The sequence below is a fragment of the Mirounga angustirostris genome, unplaced genomic scaffold (genome assembly GCF_029215605.1).
Source record: "Mirounga angustirostris isolate CCGP_5_RB_7025 unplaced genomic scaffold, mMirAng1.0.hap1 SCAF_3, whole genome shotgun sequence".
NCBI classification, from domain to species: domain Eukaryota; kingdom Metazoa; phylum Chordata; class Mammalia; order Carnivora; family Phocidae; genus Mirounga; species Mirounga angustirostris.
Window position 1 is genome coordinate 161,411,283 of NW_026991711.1, and position 18,810 is coordinate 161,430,092.

At 37.6% G+C, this 18,810-nt stretch overlaps 1 protein-coding gene across 5 annotated transcripts in view; it reads right to left on the minus strand.

Annotated features, from left to right (window-relative positions):
* The window catches only part of ORC2 (origin recognition complex subunit 2), a 43,993-nt gene that overhangs the window by 14,403 nt on the left and 10,780 nt on the right, over window positions 1–18,810 (minus strand). For all 5 annotated transcript variants that reach the window (XM_045868254.3, XM_045868249.3, XM_045868250.3 and 2 more), the window contains exons 5-10: window positions 15,064–15,153; window positions 10,073–10,165; window positions 9,494–9,525; window positions 6,015–6,075; window positions 3,733–3,926; window positions 2,396–2,494 (exon numbers count right to left, since the gene is read on the minus strand). In XM_045868254.3, the coding sequence (XP_045724210.1) occupies window positions 2,396–2,494; window positions 3,733–3,926; window positions 6,015–6,075; window positions 9,494–9,525; window positions 10,073–10,165; window positions 15,064–15,153 (569 nt within the window). The remainder of the gene's footprint in view (window positions 1–2,395; window positions 2,495–3,732; window positions 3,927–6,014; window positions 6,076–9,493; window positions 9,526–10,072; window positions 10,166–15,063; window positions 15,154–18,810) is intronic.

The following is an 18,810-nucleotide window of genomic DNA, read 5'->3' on the forward strand; positions in this document are numbered from 1 at the left end:
CCCCAACCAAAACCAAGAGCCAGATGCCCAACCAAATGAGCTACCCCTGGCACCCGTTTTCCTAAAAATTTTTAAGTACTGTTTTCAGTACAAATATATAACAGTAAAGAATTTTCCAAGTTTTATCTAGAACCATTTCTATGATTATAAATTCCAAACATAAGGCTTTAATTTCTAAAAATATCATTACCATAAGGAGATGATTAAACCAGCCTCCTGGCTTTTACAACAAATCCAGACAGATTTTTAAAAACCTATGAATTTGATGAAATGTGAAAGCTTATGGTAACAGTGAAATATGAATTCCCAGAAAACAGTAAAAGTTCTTTATAATTTACCATTATCACTAGTAAAATAAACTTGTATCATTGTTTCTCTTCCAAAAGCTTTTTTTTTTTTTTTTTAAGTAGACTCCATGCCCACCACAGGGCTTGAACTCATGACCCTGAGATCAAGCAAGACCTGATGTCAAGTCAGACTCTCTTCTGACTGAACACCCAGATGCCCCATTAACGTTTCATTTTTTTTTTAACTTTTATTTATTAAGTGATCTCCATCCTCAACGTGGGGCTCAAACCAATGACCCCAAGATCAAGGGTCACAGATGCCAACCAGGTACTCCCTAAAAGCTTCTTCTAACAAATCCATCTTTGATAAGTACAGCAGTTTTTTGTTTTTTTCTTTTAGATTTTATTTTTAAGAGGCACCTGGGTGGCTCAGTTGGATAAGCATCCAACTCTTGATCTCAGCCCAGTTCTTGATCTCAGGGTCGTGAAAGTGTGAAGAGGACTTAAAATTAAATAAGTAAGTAAGTAAGTAAATAAGATTTTATTTTATTTATTTATTTATTTTTTAAGATTTTATTTATTTGAGAGAGAGAGAGAATGAGAGACAGAGAGCATGAGAGGAGGAGGAGGGTCAGAGGGAGAAGCAGACTCCCTGCTGAGCAGGGAGCCCGATGCGGGACTCGATCCCGGGACTCCAGGATCATGACCTGAGCCGAAGGCAGTCGCTTAACCAACTGAGCCACCCAGGCGCCCACCATTTTATTTTTAAGTAATCTCCACACCCAATGTGGGACTCAAACTCACAATCCCGAGATCAAGAGTCACATGCTCTACTGACTGAGCCAGCCAGACACCCCAAATGGTAAAGTTTTTTAAAGGATAACGTAAATAAACTGAGAAAGGTACATTGCCCTGTACCCAAAACTTAGAAATTCATGCTGGTGAATCAAACACAGCTCACTTTCTGAAATGAAAACTCTAGCAAAAAGCTGTATATGCATTTTACTTTGGTGCTACCATGTTTCCATGATTCTATCCCTTAAGTAAAATATTTTTTTAATACTAAAGGGTCGAGTTGGTTAGCTATGTTCACAGTCAATGAAAGACCTTCCCTTCCCTCATTATTGGTAACAGCCGTTCCTTTCATTTTAGGTCTTTCAGCATCTCAGTCCTATGAAATCCTGCTTTGACTCTAGACCCATGTATCCTTCTCCCATGTTGCTTATATAGAAATACATGCACTAAGCAGAAGTTAGTTCTGTCTGCTCCCTGGAACAACTTGGCTTCTTGACATGTTTTCAGCTAGTCTCTGATCTGAATCTGATTACCAATAAGCCAGGTAACAAAAACAACCATATAGCATCAGGTCTTCTAGGTCATAGCAGCTTACCCTATATTCTCCTCTTTTCTGTATCTGTGAAAAGCCCTGTATACCTTAGAAAATTGCAAAAATTCTAGTTTACAAGTAATAAGTCTCAATACACTTTGAGCCAATAACAATTTCTTCTTGACTCAGATTATCAACCTCACTTTCTACTCAAAGATTTTCTCACTCAATTGAGTTCTGTCTTGTCTCTCAGGGAGGTATCAGTCAAAACCCTGAATATAACTGGTATTTTTTATAAAATAAGATACCAGAACCATAGTATATAGTAACCTTGTTACCCTACAGTACTGAGCAGGTTTTTCCATAATATCAAGAAGCAGATCTGCTCTGTTCTTTGCAAGGTTTGTAACTAAAAGAGTCAGGTCACAGTCTTTTTTACAACCAGTGTGCAGTTCAATGAATATGTGGGTTAAAGAATAACAGATTAATGCTACATGGATATCAAAGAAACTATGGCCTGATGATTATCATAAATCCTGAAGAAATGATAAAGTAATTAGAGAAAAAAAATTTAATTATAGTATGTCAAACAGAATTCAAGTGAACCATTTATCATTTTATATAATAAAATATGTAATAGGTCACATTAATTTGTGTTTCATTTTATCAGGACAATAATTCTGTTTGTGTAAACTTACCCTTCAAATTTGTTGTTTATGCAGTGTACTTTTAGCTCACAATAAAGAAAAAAAAATGTAGAAGTAACTTCCTTACAACATACCTGATCCAGTTTAGCTCGCTTTAGTTTCTGCAGTGTTCTGTCAGAGGTTAAAACTTTTGAACTGCTATGAGCTTCAAAATATTCTTCTACCAAATCACTCTGAAAGTGGATAGAGCAAAATCAATTCTTAGTTTCAGATATTTTTAAACATTTTTTAAAATTATTTTTTTTAAGATTTTATTTATTTGAGAGGGGGAGGGAGAGAGAAGGAGAGAGAGAGAGAGAGAGAGTGCATGCAAGCAAGAGCACAAGAGGTGGGGGAGGGAGAAGCAGACTCCCCACTGAGCAGGGAGCCCGATGCAGGGCTCAATCCCAGGATCCTGGGATCATGACCTGAGCCGGAAGGCAGTCGCTTAACCAACTGAGCCACCCAGGCATCCCTAGATGTTTGTTTTATACCAAAACTAGACAGTAACATCAGCATAAAATAGGATATGTGAAATTCTTTATTTGGCACCACTTTCTTTTTGAAGCAAAAATAGATTAAGGAACAAGGACATTTACTTCTAGTAGGAAAACTGAGTAACTCTTAGGGGTCATAAAAGTTAAAGAAATGACTAGATTGAAGTAGTCTGAAACGATTCCTAAGTTCCAACATAAAAACTCCAATATAAAATTTCCATTCAGACTTAAAGAAAAGGGAGTTTTACCTATCGGGACCTTCATTTTGCCTCACAGTTCTAACAAATCCTTTAACATCAGGACAGTCGAAGAACTGAAAATGAGGAGGATATCAACAGTAAAGTAAAAGACCTGCCTACCGTTCCAGTAAAATGGCTCACTACTTGTTCTGCGGACTTGGGGCAGGACTAACCTCCATGGTGGTAAGAAGGGATGGAAAACCTTTCAAGCAGTAGGCTTCCTAGACTACTCTGAATCTTTATACAGAACACCAGATAATTAGTCTTTTCTCAGGCCATGGTGCATACAATGTTCTTCCAAACAACTCAACATGGATCCACAGCCACTTCACTTACTATTTACATTGACTTGAATCTATCAACAATGTTCCAAAAACAAAACTATATAAAAAGTATTCACTGAGAAGTTTTGCTTCCAATTATCCAATCAAAATTTATTTAAAAGCTCATTTTTATACAACTGAATTGAGATGTCACCTTTAGCATACGGCACTGATACATGAATATGAATGCAGACAGGCCAAAATAGAAAGTTCAGAAATAGATGCAAATATAGATAGGCATTTATGCAAAAGGCTGAGAAAATATAGAAGTAAAGAAAAATTATGTTGATCCCCCATTTGAATCTCTTCTTTTAGGGTAGCTTAGCTTTAAGATACTACATAATTTTTCTTTAAGGTTAAAGACTCCACTTACTGTTTTATCTCTTTTCATTTTCTTAGAAGGTGTTTCTTTACAAATAGGAGCTGAAAGGGCTCTATTCTGAGATGGAATCTTTTGGCTCAATATGACTTCATTAGTGTCCTCTTCATATTCTTGTGCAACCCCGTCATCATCTTCTGAGTTGGAAGCAGAATATTCACTTTCACTGTCAGAATGAGACCTTGGAACTGGGGGGGGGAAAGCAATTGGGAAAATTTGACAGTCTGACAAGAAAGGCACTGAAGGGTAATGGAAAGAGCGTGGACTTTGAAATAAGAGAATTTCACTCCTGGTTTTGTCATTACTTGCTGATGATTTCACCAGAGCTAGTTATTATGTAAAGTTTTCTGAGCACCAGTTTCCTCATTTATCAAATGAGGCTCATAGTGCCTAATTTAATGAACCATTGGGAAGATCACATTGAAAGATATGTAAAGCAACCAACAATGCCTCACACCCAGGAACTGTGGCCGAAACTGTCAATCATACCTAGTACCATTTCTTTTCTTCTTCCTTGCTAACGAACTCCAATTTTGTAAAATGTGGCAATGTGTCTCACCCTAAGGAATAAATAATCATGGTAATTATCTTTTCCTCTGCCAGATACTTGTTTTCCCAGACTCTTTTGCAACCAGGATTGGCTATGTAACCCTCCGATCAATGAAACTTGAGGGGAAATTAGAAGCTTCTGGGAAAGATTTCTCTCACTATTATAGAGGGAAAGCCCCTTATTTATACCAATAGCTTAGAGGTAAAGAAGCCATTTGCAATATGAAGCATCAAACCTAAAGATGAAAAATGCTGATGGGAGAACAAGAAGATTGGAAGAACGTAGGTCCTTTCTGACACTGCTGACTTACCTCAACCATGGAACAGTGTATCCCTAGATTGTTCGTATCACATCGACTTTTCATGATGTGAGATAATTGTCTAAGGCTTAAGCCATTATTGTAGAATTTTCTGTTGCTGCCTATACAGAAAATGCCATCCTGACTCCATAAATGGTAGCTACTATTATAAGTATTACTAATACATAGGACATTCCATCCCAGAGCTGATACAAGAATTTTATTTTTAAACAAACCATAGCAACCTCCACTACTCCCCAGAAATAATAAAGCTAGTTTTATACTCATAAAGTAAGGACAAAACTAGTTTTATACTCAACAAATAAGTATAAAACTTTTATAAAAAGTTAACTTCCAAAATATGAGTGAAAGAACTTTAACCAAATCAGTGTAGCAATTCTGAACAACAGATATATTTCAGAATATCTAGAGTCAGCATATAATAAATATAGATCTAAAGGAAGAAAAAAAAAAGGACTTGATTTTGTGGGCATATACTTTAGCAGATTCATATTTGCACTGACTGCTGCCCATGGTAGATGCATGGGTTAGAAGTAGCAGGAGGAACCAGAAAATGCTTCCACCTCATTTACATGTATACCTCCTACATGTTTGGTGGTGACTGAGAAGGAAGAGGAAATTTTCCTACTCTCTAAAAAGGATGATTCTTGATCTCAGGGTCATGAGTTCAAGCCCCATGGTGGGCCTAGAGCTTACTTAAAAAAAAAAAGATAGGGGCACCTGGGTGGCTCAGTCAGTTGGGCATCCGACTCACTCTTGATTTCGGCTCAGGTCCTCATCTCAGGATGGTGAGATGGAGCCCCACATAGAGCTCCGGAGCTCCACGCTCCACAGGGAGTCAGCTTCCCCCACCCCCCAGCCCCATGCACTCTCTCAAATGAATAAATCTTTATTTTTTTTTTTTAAAGATTTTATTTATTTATTTGACAGAGAGACAGCGAGTGCAGGAACACAAGCAGGGGGAGTGGGAGAGGGAGAAGCAGGCTTCCCGCTGAGCAGGGAGCCCAATGTGGGGCTCGATCCCGGGATCCTGGGGTCATGACCTGAGCCAAAGGCAGACACTTAACCAACTGAGCCACCCAGGCGCCCCTCAAATGAATAAATCTTTAAAAAAATAAATTTAAAAAAAAGATAACAGCTAACACCTGTGAAACACATATCAAGGTCAAGCACTATACTAAGCACTTCTGACATCTTTTATTTCCATTATTCTCAGAACAACGCCAGGGCTAGGACAATTATTATCCCTATTTTGTAAATGAAAAACCTGAGCCACACAGAGGTCTCAGTAAGTGGCAGGCCAAAGACAAAAAACAAGCAGTTTAAGACTAGACCCTATACACTAAACCATCACTGCCCCCTTTTAGGTGCTTTTTATAAAAACTCAGTTTAAAAAGAAATACATACCTATTAATCTTTTCCTTAGACCACTAGGTGCTGTTGACAGAAATTCACTTTTATCGCTGTTCTGTTTAAAAATAAAGCAAAACAGTTTCAATAATCACATCATAATGATGACATGTAAATTAATGATGGATGAGTGGAAGAGGCTAGACAAGAAAAATATTTTGTTTTCATTAGACTACCTTGGAATTAGAAGACAATGACAAATGACTCTGTTAGGAAAAAACAGCAGAAAGCAACAAAAACAATACAACAAATTCCAAAGGATTCCTAGAGTGATTGTAGAAGTTGTATTCCAGACATCTATAAAGTACTTTTTATTATGTAAAGAAAAAAACATAAGTATATGAAGAATTAGCCTTTTGAACCACTTTCACCCATCAGACTAGCAGAATATTTCTTTTTTAAAAATTGATAATATCCAAAAAAAAAAAAATTCTCGAAAAAGTTGATAATATCCAGTGATAATGAGTAAGTGAAGAAATGGGCACTCCTATGCATATGGCAGTGGGCCTTTTAATGTGCTTGAAATTTACTTGTGTTAAAGCATTACCTTCTGTGAGCAGGAGAGAAAGAGATCTATACATTTTACTCCATTATGTTAAAATTTTTTGAACACTACAGACATATAAAGTCTGTTTTTCTTTTCCTCACAGAATATAATACTCTAACACCAAGAAATTTCTGGCACATTAAAATGCCCACTGTTGTATACATGTTAATTTTTAACAGTATTGATAAAAAGATAAATTCCCTGTGTTATTTTGGCAATAAGAAATTATGACGAAAAATTGAAGTCTATTGTCTTGTGATAGGTTGTTGGTGCTAGTTTCAAATGTTAATACATTCTGATTTGGGATATTAAGAATAGTACTATAGGGGCGCCTGGGTGGCTCAGTCGTTAAGCATCTGCCTTCGGCTCAGGTCATGATCCCAGGGTCCTGGGATTGAGCCCCGCATCGGGCTCCCTGCTCGGCGGGAAGCCTGCTTCTCCCTCTCCCACTCCCCCTGCTTGTGTTCCCTCTCTGGCTGTGTCTCTCTGTCAAATAAATAAAATCTTAAAAAAAAAAAAAGTACTATAATAAATGAACTGAGCCCAATGGGTTTATAAAGTATACAAACTTTCTTGATCCAGATCCTTAAAAAATGTTTTTATATTTTGCACATCTTGATCCACATGTGCACACAGTATACAACTGAAACAATTTATTATGAAATAATACTTACAAAATAGACATTTTCAATTTTATTCTATCTCATTTTTTAAACTGCAGGTCATAAACTCATCTCAAGACTGAAAGTTGAGACAGCCTGCCTCCATACAGATTAATTATCAGGTATGAGAACACCTGTGTCAAAATAACCATTTTGGAAAATTCTTGCTCAAAAAGGTAAGGCTATAAACTAATAAATAACTTCAGTGTTTGCTACAGAAAGTTTTGCAAACTAACTTATCTAGACAGTTTGCTCATTTGGGCAACCTGTTTTCCCATCAGGATAATAGATGACTCAGCAGGGCAACAAGTTTATCAAACAATAGTTCATTCATCAGGACTCAGTTTAAGACCCTCTCTTTTAATTCTTAATCGCAGGAAACAAACTGAGGGTTGCTGGAATGGTGGGTGGGGTGGGAGGGATGGGGTGACTGGGTGATAGACACTGGGGAGGGTATGTGCTCTGGTAAGCGCTGTGAATTGTGCAAGACTGTTGAATCTCAGATCTGTACCTCTGAAACAAATAATGCAATATATGTTAAGAAAAAAAAAAAAGAAGAAGAAGAAGGTAGCAGGAGGGGAAGAATGAAGTGGGGGAAATCGGAGGGGTAGACGAACCATGAGAGATGATGGACTCTGAAAAACAAACTGAGGGTTCTAGAGGGGAGGGGGTGGGAGGATGGGTTAGCCTGGTGGTGGGTATTGAGGAGGGCACATTCTGCATGGAGCACAGGGTGTTATGCACAAACAATGAATCATGGAACACTACATCTAAAACTAATGATGTAATGTATGGGGATTAACATAAGAATAAGAAATAAATAAATAAATAAAATTAAAAAAAAAAAAAAGACCCTCTCTTTTCTGTGTCTACCAATCCTCAAATATCTTGTAATGAGTTTTGTCTTATATCAGTTTCCCATCTTGATAGCTGTGCCTGAAGCCTTTTGAGTCCAGATCCCCAAGCCCTATACATATTCTCTCCTGAACCCCGTCCCTTCTAAGTGCACTAAGACTGCCACTGGGATGCTGTCTCTTACTGTGGTAGGTTTTCTGATGGTTTCTTGGGGTAATTGACAAGATCCACTTATGTGTTGTGATCCACACCTTGAAAAAGAACGTGCTAATATATCTATATTCTTGACTGGATTATGGGAATGAGTTTTATTCTTTCATAGTGATACAGTATACAAGATATAATACAGGAAAAAAGCATTATCAAAGACAAAAGAGGCTCTAACATGTCTAATCGCACATCTAGACTTGCCTAAATAGGACATTTGCACACAGGTCATAACCATGGCCCTGAATGTCTATACTCATTCTTATAAGGGGTTCCCCAAACTTAGCCTATGCACAATTCCAGGCATGTCTAAATTTATAGCCATCCAAGCCTGGACACACTCACCACTCACATACTCATTGTACTGGATTCGTCCATGCCCATCTGGGCTTGCTCATATCCAGACAGGGCCACTTGACAAGGCATAATGAAAAAACAAAATCACAAAAACACAAAGGAGAGGATAAAAATGGTCAATTCTTTTCAGCTACCCTAGAACAAATTTACCATAACCAACTTTGTTTTTTTTTTTTTTTAAAGATTTTATTTTATTTATTTGAGAGAGAGAGAATGAGAGACAGAGAGCATGAGAGGGAGGAGGGTCAGAGGGAGAAGCAGACTCCCTGCCGAGCAGGGAGCCCAATGCAGGACTCGATCCCGGGACTCCAGGATCATGACCTGAGCCAAAGGCAGTCGCTTAACCAACTGAGCCACCCAGGCGCCCCCAACTTTGTTTTCAAATGTAAATTATGAAAGGATATATTAATGGATTTAATGGATCTTGGCATTAGTCCCTCAAGAAACAAAAGAACACTATGTATAAAAGCAAAGCAAAGCAAAACCAAACCCAACCCAACCCATAAAATTTCCAGGCCAGCTCTACTAAGATGAAAATACCCAGGGATAGTTCTGACATAGAAACGGCACAGCAGGGGCGCCTGGGTGGCTCAGACGGTTAAGCGTCTCTACACAGCAGTTGGGTGTAGAAGACCTGGCTTCATTTTTCATCTTTTCTCCTTCCCAGTTAGATGAACTTAAGACAAGTCACTTCACCTCTCTGAACCTCAGATGCTTCATCTGATATAAGGTGTCTAATTGGCAAATACCTGTAACTTGTAAAGCACTAAATAAATTAAGAGATGAAGTGGGTATTTTTCATGTCCTTGTAACACTAAAGTTTTTGCTTATTTTCAGTCATTGCTTACCTTCAACTGAACTTTGTCTGAAGCAGAATGCCCTAAAAAATAAAACAAAAAGGCATTACTTACCATAAGTACTTCAATTTTCATCTAGTCTAGTGTCATTAAACTGCTCCACAATTCTCCACCAACTGTGACTTCCAAACCCCCAAAGCCTTATTTCAAATAGAATGTGGCTAAAGCAAATCCTCCATGAACACTTGGCTTACTCAAGCAAATGATAATAGGTTTTTTTTTTTTAATTAACATATAATGTATTATTTCTTTCAGGGGTACAGGTCTGTGATTCGACAGTCTTACACAACACACAGCGCTCACCACAACACATACCCTCCGATAATAGGGTTTTAAGAGTGTTTCTAATTGGCCCTGTCAATTTGCACAACTTCTATCAGCAGTTATTTCCCCCTTTTATTGATAGCTAAATATGGGCATACTAAGGCACAAATTGGGTATTAACTGCATTTTGTTGAATGAATTTTCAGAACAGAAAAGAATATATAACAATGCATTTAGACAAGGAATTCAAGCATAACTTGAAGCAACTATGAAAACTCTATTCAAAGAACTGAGGTAAAATCTTACCCTTACTACACTGAGGAATGTTTATCATAATTTCAGGATCATTCTTCAAACTGAATGAAACATTTTTTCTTGGTGTTTTTGCTAGTTCTGAAGCTGTAAACAGACAAAAGAAATATATAAAACAATCTTTAATGGATGACAGCAGATGAAGGGGGAAAGAGCTTTATTTCACTTATAAAGCTCTTTTTTTTCAAAAAAGATTCATTTATTTTAGATGGAGAGAGAGAGACAGAGCGCACATGTGCTCAAGAGTACGGGGAGGGGTGGAGGGAGAGAATCTTCAAGCAGACTCCCACTGAGTGCGGAGCCTGATGTGGGACTCAATCCCATGACCCATGAGACCTGAGCCAAGATCAAGAGTTGGTTGCTTAACCAACTGAGCCACCCAGGTGCCCTTCGCTTACATAAATTCTTAGGGGAAAAAAAAAGAAACCTGCCTGCTACTATTACCAGGAAGATAAATAAACCTACCCATATTAAGAGTACTGCCTCTTACCTTCATTTGCTATGTTCCAAGCATCTTAAGTCTTCTTTCAATTATCTACAGGTGTCTCAAGAAAATACAAATAAACAGTTTTGACCTTACTGCTTTCTTTTTTTATAATTTTTTTTTTTAAAGATTTTATTTATTTATTCATGAGAGACAGAGAGAGAGAGAGACAGAGGTAGAGGGAGAAGCAGGCTCCCCGCGGAGCAGGGAGCCCGATGCGGGACTCGATCCAGGGACTCCAGGATCATGACCTGAGCCGAAGGCAGTTGCTTAACCAACTGAGCCACCCAGGCGCCCGACCGTACTGCTTTCTATAATTGTCATTCTCTCTCCCTCTCCTCTCCATAGGCAATTTTACACTCTTTCCATTTCTTTAACATATATATTTGAGGCCTAGGGGTAAGAATGGCCAGAAAATAGGATCTAAAATCAAATGGAAGCTGTCTATATTTAAAATTTTATGCTTTAAAAACTCTTAAATCTCCCATCACATGTGGTATATTTTATTTTGTGTCTAAAACTCTATAATACATGTGAATAACATGTAAAATTTAAAATAGCATTGAACAGATGGCTGTTTCTTCAACTGAACATCAGATTAAATAGTTGGCTTCTAAAATATAGGGCCATTTTAAAGGAAAACTAAAATCTTTACCTTTAAAGATACTTACTTTCTCAGTAGCGTGAGAGGCATGTGGAATGAAGCCTAACTAAGGAATAGATTTATATTTCCCAATTTAACACACACTGGCACGTTGTTCACTGAGAAGAAAGTGAACATTATATCCCCATTTTTTTTTAAAGGAGAAAGTACACTTGAATTTGTGTAAGTTAAAGCCACTTTACTCAAACTCTTCCTGTTTCAGTTTTATCCTCCAAACTTGAAATTGATCCAAAATACTCTGACAGTCCCCACAAATGTACTGCCTTCTTTTTTAACTAACCTCCTCAGTCTTCTGTATCATTCACTAGAGGGTTTTTTTTTTCTTTCTTTGAAATTATTCCTCCGTTTGGGTTCTATGACATTATTCCGGCCCCCAGCTATTGCTGGTAGCTATTCCATCCCTTCCCTGCTGTCTCCTCTACACATTCTCTCTCTAAGTATGCCTAAAAATCAGCCCTTTGCTTTCTCTTTACACCAGAATAATGTACTATGTTTGGATTAAAGGCTGTTGACCCAAAGGATAGGAAAAAAAAAACTTCACATCAACAAAAAGCGACATAAGCACAAAGTAATTTAGCTGGGATCATTTTGGTTATATGTTGCAACATGGAAAAATTCTGTTTTTAAGTAACTATTAAACTACAAAAGGGAAGGAAAAGGAAGAATTGAAGAGGAAAAAGAATAAAAGACAGTTAATCACATATGGCTATTGACTCTACTAATAAAAAATTGGGGCATATATTCTGTATCTTTTTCATTTTTCTAATAATTCATTTGTATTGTATTTTACACAACTGGCCTGCAACATATTGGAAATTTTATTTATTTATTTTTAAAGATTTTATTTATTTATTTTGATAGAGAGAGAGACAGCGAGAGAGGGAACACAAGCAGGGGGAGTGGGAGAGGGAGAAGCAGGCTTCCCAGTGAGCAGAGAGCCCGACTAGGGGCTCGATCCCAGGACCCCGGGATCATGACCAGAGCTAAGGCAGACGCTTAACAACTGAGCCACCCAGGGGCCCCATATTGGAAATTTTAAAATAAAATTTTAAAATCTTTGCCTTCTCATTAGGCTATTATTTATCCTATCATCCAATCTATTTTTAATTTCCTAAAGTCATCCCTTTCTACAGGCTCACTGAACTCTTTATTGTCCTCTACTTGGTATTTCTACCTTTGCTCTTTTGTTTGCATTAATTTACTCATCCCAAACATGTATTTTAAAAAGCCTCCCTGTCTAACTTCTATATCTAGTCCTATATCTTCATTAGCCCAATTATATTTAATCATTCATACACAGTAATATATGATTTTATGGCAGGTTAGAGTTATTCAAAAAATACTAAGGCTGGGGCGCCTGGGTGGTTTAGTTGGTTAAGTGTCTGACTTTGGCTCAGGTCATGATATCGGCATCCTGATACCAAGCCCTGCATCGGGCTCTGTGCTTCTCCCTTTCCCTCTCCCTCGGCCCCTGCCCCTGCTCGCACTCTCTCTCAAATAAATAAAATCCTTTTTTTTTTTTTAAAGATTTTATTTATTTATTTGTCAGAGAGAGAGAGAGTGCATGCACAAGCAGGGGGAGCGGGCAGAAGGAGAAGCAGGCTCCCCGTGGAGCAAGGAGCCCGATGTGGGACTCAATCCCAAGACCCCGGGATCATTACCTGAGCCGAAGGCAGACACTTAACCAACTGAGCCACCCAGGCGTCCTTCAAATAAATAAAATCTTTAAAAAAAAAAAATACTAAGGCCTTCTACTTCACTGATATAATCAGATGTAAACACAATTAGCAACAATACTTAGTAAGTCAAACTCTTTAAAGAGCATTACAACTAAACATGAGTCCTAACTAAATAGATTTTAGAAAGTATGATCAATCTCAAATTAACCAGAAAACCATCTTGTCATGATTGTATATATTTTATCTTTTTAAAATTTCAGAGAGAGAAAGAGCACAAGCAGGGGGAGCGGGAGGAGAAGCAGGCTCCCCGCTGGATAGGGAGCCCAATGTGGGGCTCTATCCCAGGACCCTGGCATCATGACCTGAGCTGAAGGCAGACGCCCAACCGACTGAGCCACCCAGGCGCCCCCATGACTATATATTTCTTTCATTTATGATGACAGAAATGTACAACATAACAATGCTTAAGTTTCTTGCAGCCCATATAATGTAAGACATACATCATGGTTATTATATGCATGTTGATTATCTACTTGGAGAACTTCTACTTGATTACTCTTCTGGGGCTCCTCTCCACTATTAGTTCTCTTTCTCCAATGTTCTTTGTTCTATTTCATGGTTCTGGGGTTTCAGGTTAGTCTTGGTGTCTATCTGATCCTTTCTCTAATAATTGTTTTAACATTTATTCTCTGGTTTCCCAGAGATCCTACTCAGAATGCAGTCATTTTTTACAGGTTGAAAAACTTTCAATTTCTTGATGTGGATTATAAACACTAAGAAACAGATCAGTTAATGTAAATTATTGTACATACCATGCTAGCTTCAAAATTAATAATGAATTTCATATTATACCTTTTGGAAAAACTGAATTTTGCAAGTGATTAAACATTATTATGTTCTATAACATAGGTCTTATAATTACTTATATGTCCCTCATCAGTGTCAACACTTAAGTTTTTCACTTGATCTTGAATGTTTACCTGGTTACTGGCCAGAATGATTGCATAAAAATACACCACTTCAGAAATATATGTTGGTGTTCTGTAATTATACATTATAAGCCCTATTAAACAACTATTACATTTTACCGGGTAGTTAATTATTATTCCCTTACTCTTGACTTCTCTTCTTGGTGTTCCCAAACCTTCATATACTTATGGACCTCAATTTTCAAACTGCTTTCACATGTTATTTCCCTTCCTCAAAGCTTTCAAATCTGACCCCTCATACCACAGAACCCAAATAAAGTGCCATCTGAATTTTAACTGGATTGACAGTTTAATTTTAATGTTAAATGTAATTTATTTTAGTCTGGTTTTTCTAAAAATCAGTAATTCATGTGTAATTAGTGTAAGTGGCAAATTGAGTACGAAAATGTCACAATAGCCCATTTGTAACAATTTTATAGTTTTCTACAATATATTTTTCTTTTCAAGATTTTATTTATTTGACAGAGAGAGACACAGCAAGAGAGGGAACACAAGCAGGGGGAGTGGGAAAGGGAGAAGTAGGCCTCCTGCCAAGCAGGGAGCCCGATGCGGGGCTCAATCCCAGGACCCCGGGATCATGACCTGAGCCGAAGGCAGATGCTTAATGACTGAGCCACCCAGGGGCCCCTACAATATGTTTTTCTATACATAGCATAAAATTCTTATTTAATAAATTCAGAATATCTGTGACTTAAGTCACTCACAAACTTAAAAATTTCTTCAGAACCTATGCTACATGTGGGAAGAAGATGAAGACAGGATTCCTACTACGAGACACTTAAAACCTATCTGAGAGGGCGCCTGGGTGGCTCAGTTGGTTAAGCGACTGCCTTCGGCTCGGGTCATGATCCTGGAGTCCCTGGATCAAGTCCCGCATTGGGTTCCCTGCTCGGCAGGGAGCCTGCTTCTCCCTCTGACCCTCCCCCCTCTCATGTGCTCTCTCTCATTCTCTCTGTCTCAAATAAATAAATAAAATCTAAAAAAACAAAAAAAGCAAAAAAAAACAACAAAACCTATCTGAGAACAGAAGACACATATGAGCATGAAAAACTGACTATGTATGCTTGAAAATGTGATATAAAATGACATCCCTCATTCTTCTAGGGAATGCAATAAGATGATAACTGTGGAGAATGTGGTTAAATACACCTTTTAGAAAAGCAACATACCTAATTTGGCCATCTTTTCGGAGTGTTTTCTATTCTGAAAAGAATAAACTTTATTCCCACCATCTGCAGCAGAGCCATTTTTCAAGGATTCTGAAAGAGAAAATGCAGTGTGTTTTGGAAAAATAAGCAAAATTAACAGAAAAAAAGATAAAACCTTAAGATTTGCACCCCCCCACTGTCTTGCATAAAGGTTTAATACATTATTTATACATAAAATATTTTAAAACACACAAGAGAACTGTTTATATAAATTTGAAACACAGAAAACATATTATTCTTCATGAATACCCACAAATTAGATATATAAACACACACACAGAGCCACCCCCCCCCCCCATAAACCCCTCCGGACTAGAGGGATAGCCATTCAATTCATGATAGTGTTGCCCGAGGAGGGAAAACTGAAGGGACTCAAATAGGTTTTCTTCTTGAAGCAAACACGCAAAGTACAATTGAGCTAATTGAGGTTGAGATTTAAATCACTGTTACATGGTGGAAGCTCTCTTACTCCCTCTCAAGATAGTGACTTAATTTCACTCTTCAATCATTCCTTTAAATAACAGCTGCTACCTATAACATACCAGATACTCATGGCTAGTAGCCTACTCTCTGGCACAGCAATTCTCCAAGTGTGGTGGCGTCAGGTCTCTCAGGTCCCCGAGGCCAAAACTCTTTCATAACACTAAGACATTATTTGACTTTTTCTCAATCAAGAGTGGAGAGTGAGGTATTCCAGAGACTACATTATGTGTGATAACAGCACCATCCTGTGGGTTAATGGAATGTGTGAAGCAGATATGAAAATTCAGCTGTCTTCTATTAAGCCAGACATTTGCAAAAATGTAAAACAGTGACTTCTTATTTTCTTTTTGGAAATAATTGTTTTCCGTCTAAATATATTTATATCAATATGTATTGGGTTTATTATTGTTATTACAAAACAGTGCCAGACTTTTCCAAAGTCAGTGTTCACTATCCTTACTGTTTAATAAGAGTCCCCATTTTATATGCACTAATACTTGGCATTATCCAAACTCCTTAATCTTTGCCAGTCGAGTGGGTGTAAAATGAATCTTATGGGGAGAATTGTTTTAATTTCCCTTTTCCTAATCGCTAATGAGGTTGAACATCTTTTCACAACTTTCTTATTTCCAAGGAAGAAATATCTTCTTTATCCTGACTTGTCTTCTCACCTCTTTATGATGACATTTGATGAAGAGAAGTCCTAAATTTTTTTTCAAAGACTGTTTTAAAAGCAGTTTTAGGTTCAGAGCCAATTTGGATAGAAGGTACAGAGATTTCCTATATACTTCCTGCCCTCACAAATGTACAGTCTCCACCAGCTACCAACATCCCACACCAGAGTGGTAGATTTGTTACAATCATGAACCTACACTGACACCTCGTTAACATCCCAAGTCCATAGCTTATATTAAGGTTCACTTTTTTTTTTTTAAGATTTATTTATTTGAAAGAGAGAGAGAGCGCAAGAAGAGAGTATAAGCGGGAAGGAGAGAGAGAAGCAAGCTCCCACTGGGCAGGGAGCCCCAACATGGGGCTTGATCCCAGGACTCTGGGATCATGACCCGAGCTGAAGGCAAACGCCCAACCGACTGAGCCATCCAGGTGCCCAAGGTTCACTCTTGGTGTGGTATATTCTGTAGTTTTTTTTTTAAGTTTTTATTTAAATTCTAGTTAGTTAACAGTTAACCAATATAGTTAATATTGGTTGCAGAGGTAGAAATTAGTCATTCAGTGCTTATATGTAATACCCAGTGCTCATCATAACAAGTGCCTTCCTTAACACCCATCAACCATTTAGCCCATTCCCCACCCAACTCCCCTCCAGCAACCCTCGATTTGTTCTCTATCGTTAAGAAAGTTAAGAGTCTCTTACGGTTTGCCTCCCTTTTTTTTCCCCTTCTTCTATGTTCATCTGTTTTGTTTCTTAAATCCCACATGAGTGAAATCATATGGTATTTGTATCTCTGACTTATTTCACTTAGCATAATACATTCTAGCTCCATCCATGTGGTTGCAGATGGCAAGATTTCATTCTTTTTGATGGCATTCTATAGCTTTTGACAAAAGTATGATGATATGTATCCACCACTGTAGTATAATACAGAATAGTTTCAAGGCCCTAAAAATTCTCTGTACTCTACCTATTCACACCTCCCATCCCCCGACGCCTGGCAACCACTGATCTCTTCACCGTCTTTGTAGTTTTGCCTTTCCTAGAATGTCATATAGTTGGTATCATAGCCAGTAGCCTTTTCAGATTGGCTTCTTTCACTTAGTAATAAGTGTTTAAGGTTCCTCCACATCTTTTCATGTCTTGATAGCTTTTTTTTTTAAAGTGCTGAATAATATCCCACTGTATGGATATATCAGTTTATTTATTCTTCGTTAACTTTTTGGTTGCTTCCAAGCCATGGCAATTATGAACGAAGGTTCTATAAACATGTGTGTGCAGGTTTTTGAGTGGAGATAAGTTTTCAACTCATGTGAGTAAATACGAAGAAGCACAACTGCTAGATCATATGGTAAGAATATGTTTACTTTGTAAGAAACTGCCAAACTGTCATCCAGTTGTTCCATTTTGCATTCCCACCAGCAATAAATGAGAATTCCGGTTGCTCCACAGATTTGCCAGCATTTGGTGCTGTCAATGTTTTGCACTTGGGCCATTCTAATAGGTGTGTAAGTGGTATCTCGTTGTTTTAATTTGCAATTTCCTAATGACGTATAATGCTTTTAGTATATTTTCATGTGATTATTTGCCATCTATAGATCTTCTTCAGTGAGATGTCCTGTTCCTCTGCTCATTTTTATTTTTTAAAAGATTTTATTTATTCATTTGCCAGAGAGAGAGAGCACAAGCAGGGGGGAACAGTAAGCAGAGGGAGAAGCAGGCTCCCCGCTGAGTCCTCTGCTCATTTTTAAATCAGGTTATTCATTATCTCATTGTTGAGTTTTAAGAGGTCTTTGTATATTTTGAGTAACATTTCTTTAAAGGTTTTATTTATTTGAGAGAGAGCGAGAGAGATCACAGAGGGAGAGGGAGAAGCAGACCCCCCCCCTCAGCAAAGAGCCTGATGCGGGGCTCGATCCCAGGACCCGGAGATCATGACCTGAGCCGAAGGCAGACGCTTAACCAACAGAGCTACCCAGGTGGCCCTTGAGTAACATTTCTTTAATAGATGTGTTTTGCAAATATTTTCTCCTAATCTGTGGTTTGTCTTCTTGAGAAGCGCTGAATTTTAATTAGAATATGTCAATCTTTTCTTTTGATTACATTAAACTAAAAAAACCTCTTCTATAATAAAGTCAAAACCATATTCCCTTGTATTTTCTTATAAAAGCATTTACATTTGCTTTTAATGTAAATCTTAAATTAAGGTAATTAACTTGTTTATGATGGGAGGTAGAGATCCAGTTTCTTTTATTCATAAGGATACCCAATTGGCTCAACGCTGTTTACTGACCAGTTCATCCTTAGCTGAGTGATCTTCAATGCTACCTCTCTCATATATCTGATTTTCATGTATGCATGAGTCTGTTTATGGTAAACCTGTCTTTATATAACTTAAATGTCTGGCACAGAGACAAAATATTTAAAGATACTGAGTGGTTTCTCCGTAAACTAAATTAAATGCTTTAGAAATATTTGATAAAAGTTATTAACTAAAACAAATGGTTTCAAATTAGGTATGGATGAGAAGCCATAAAAGATTTAAGAAAAAA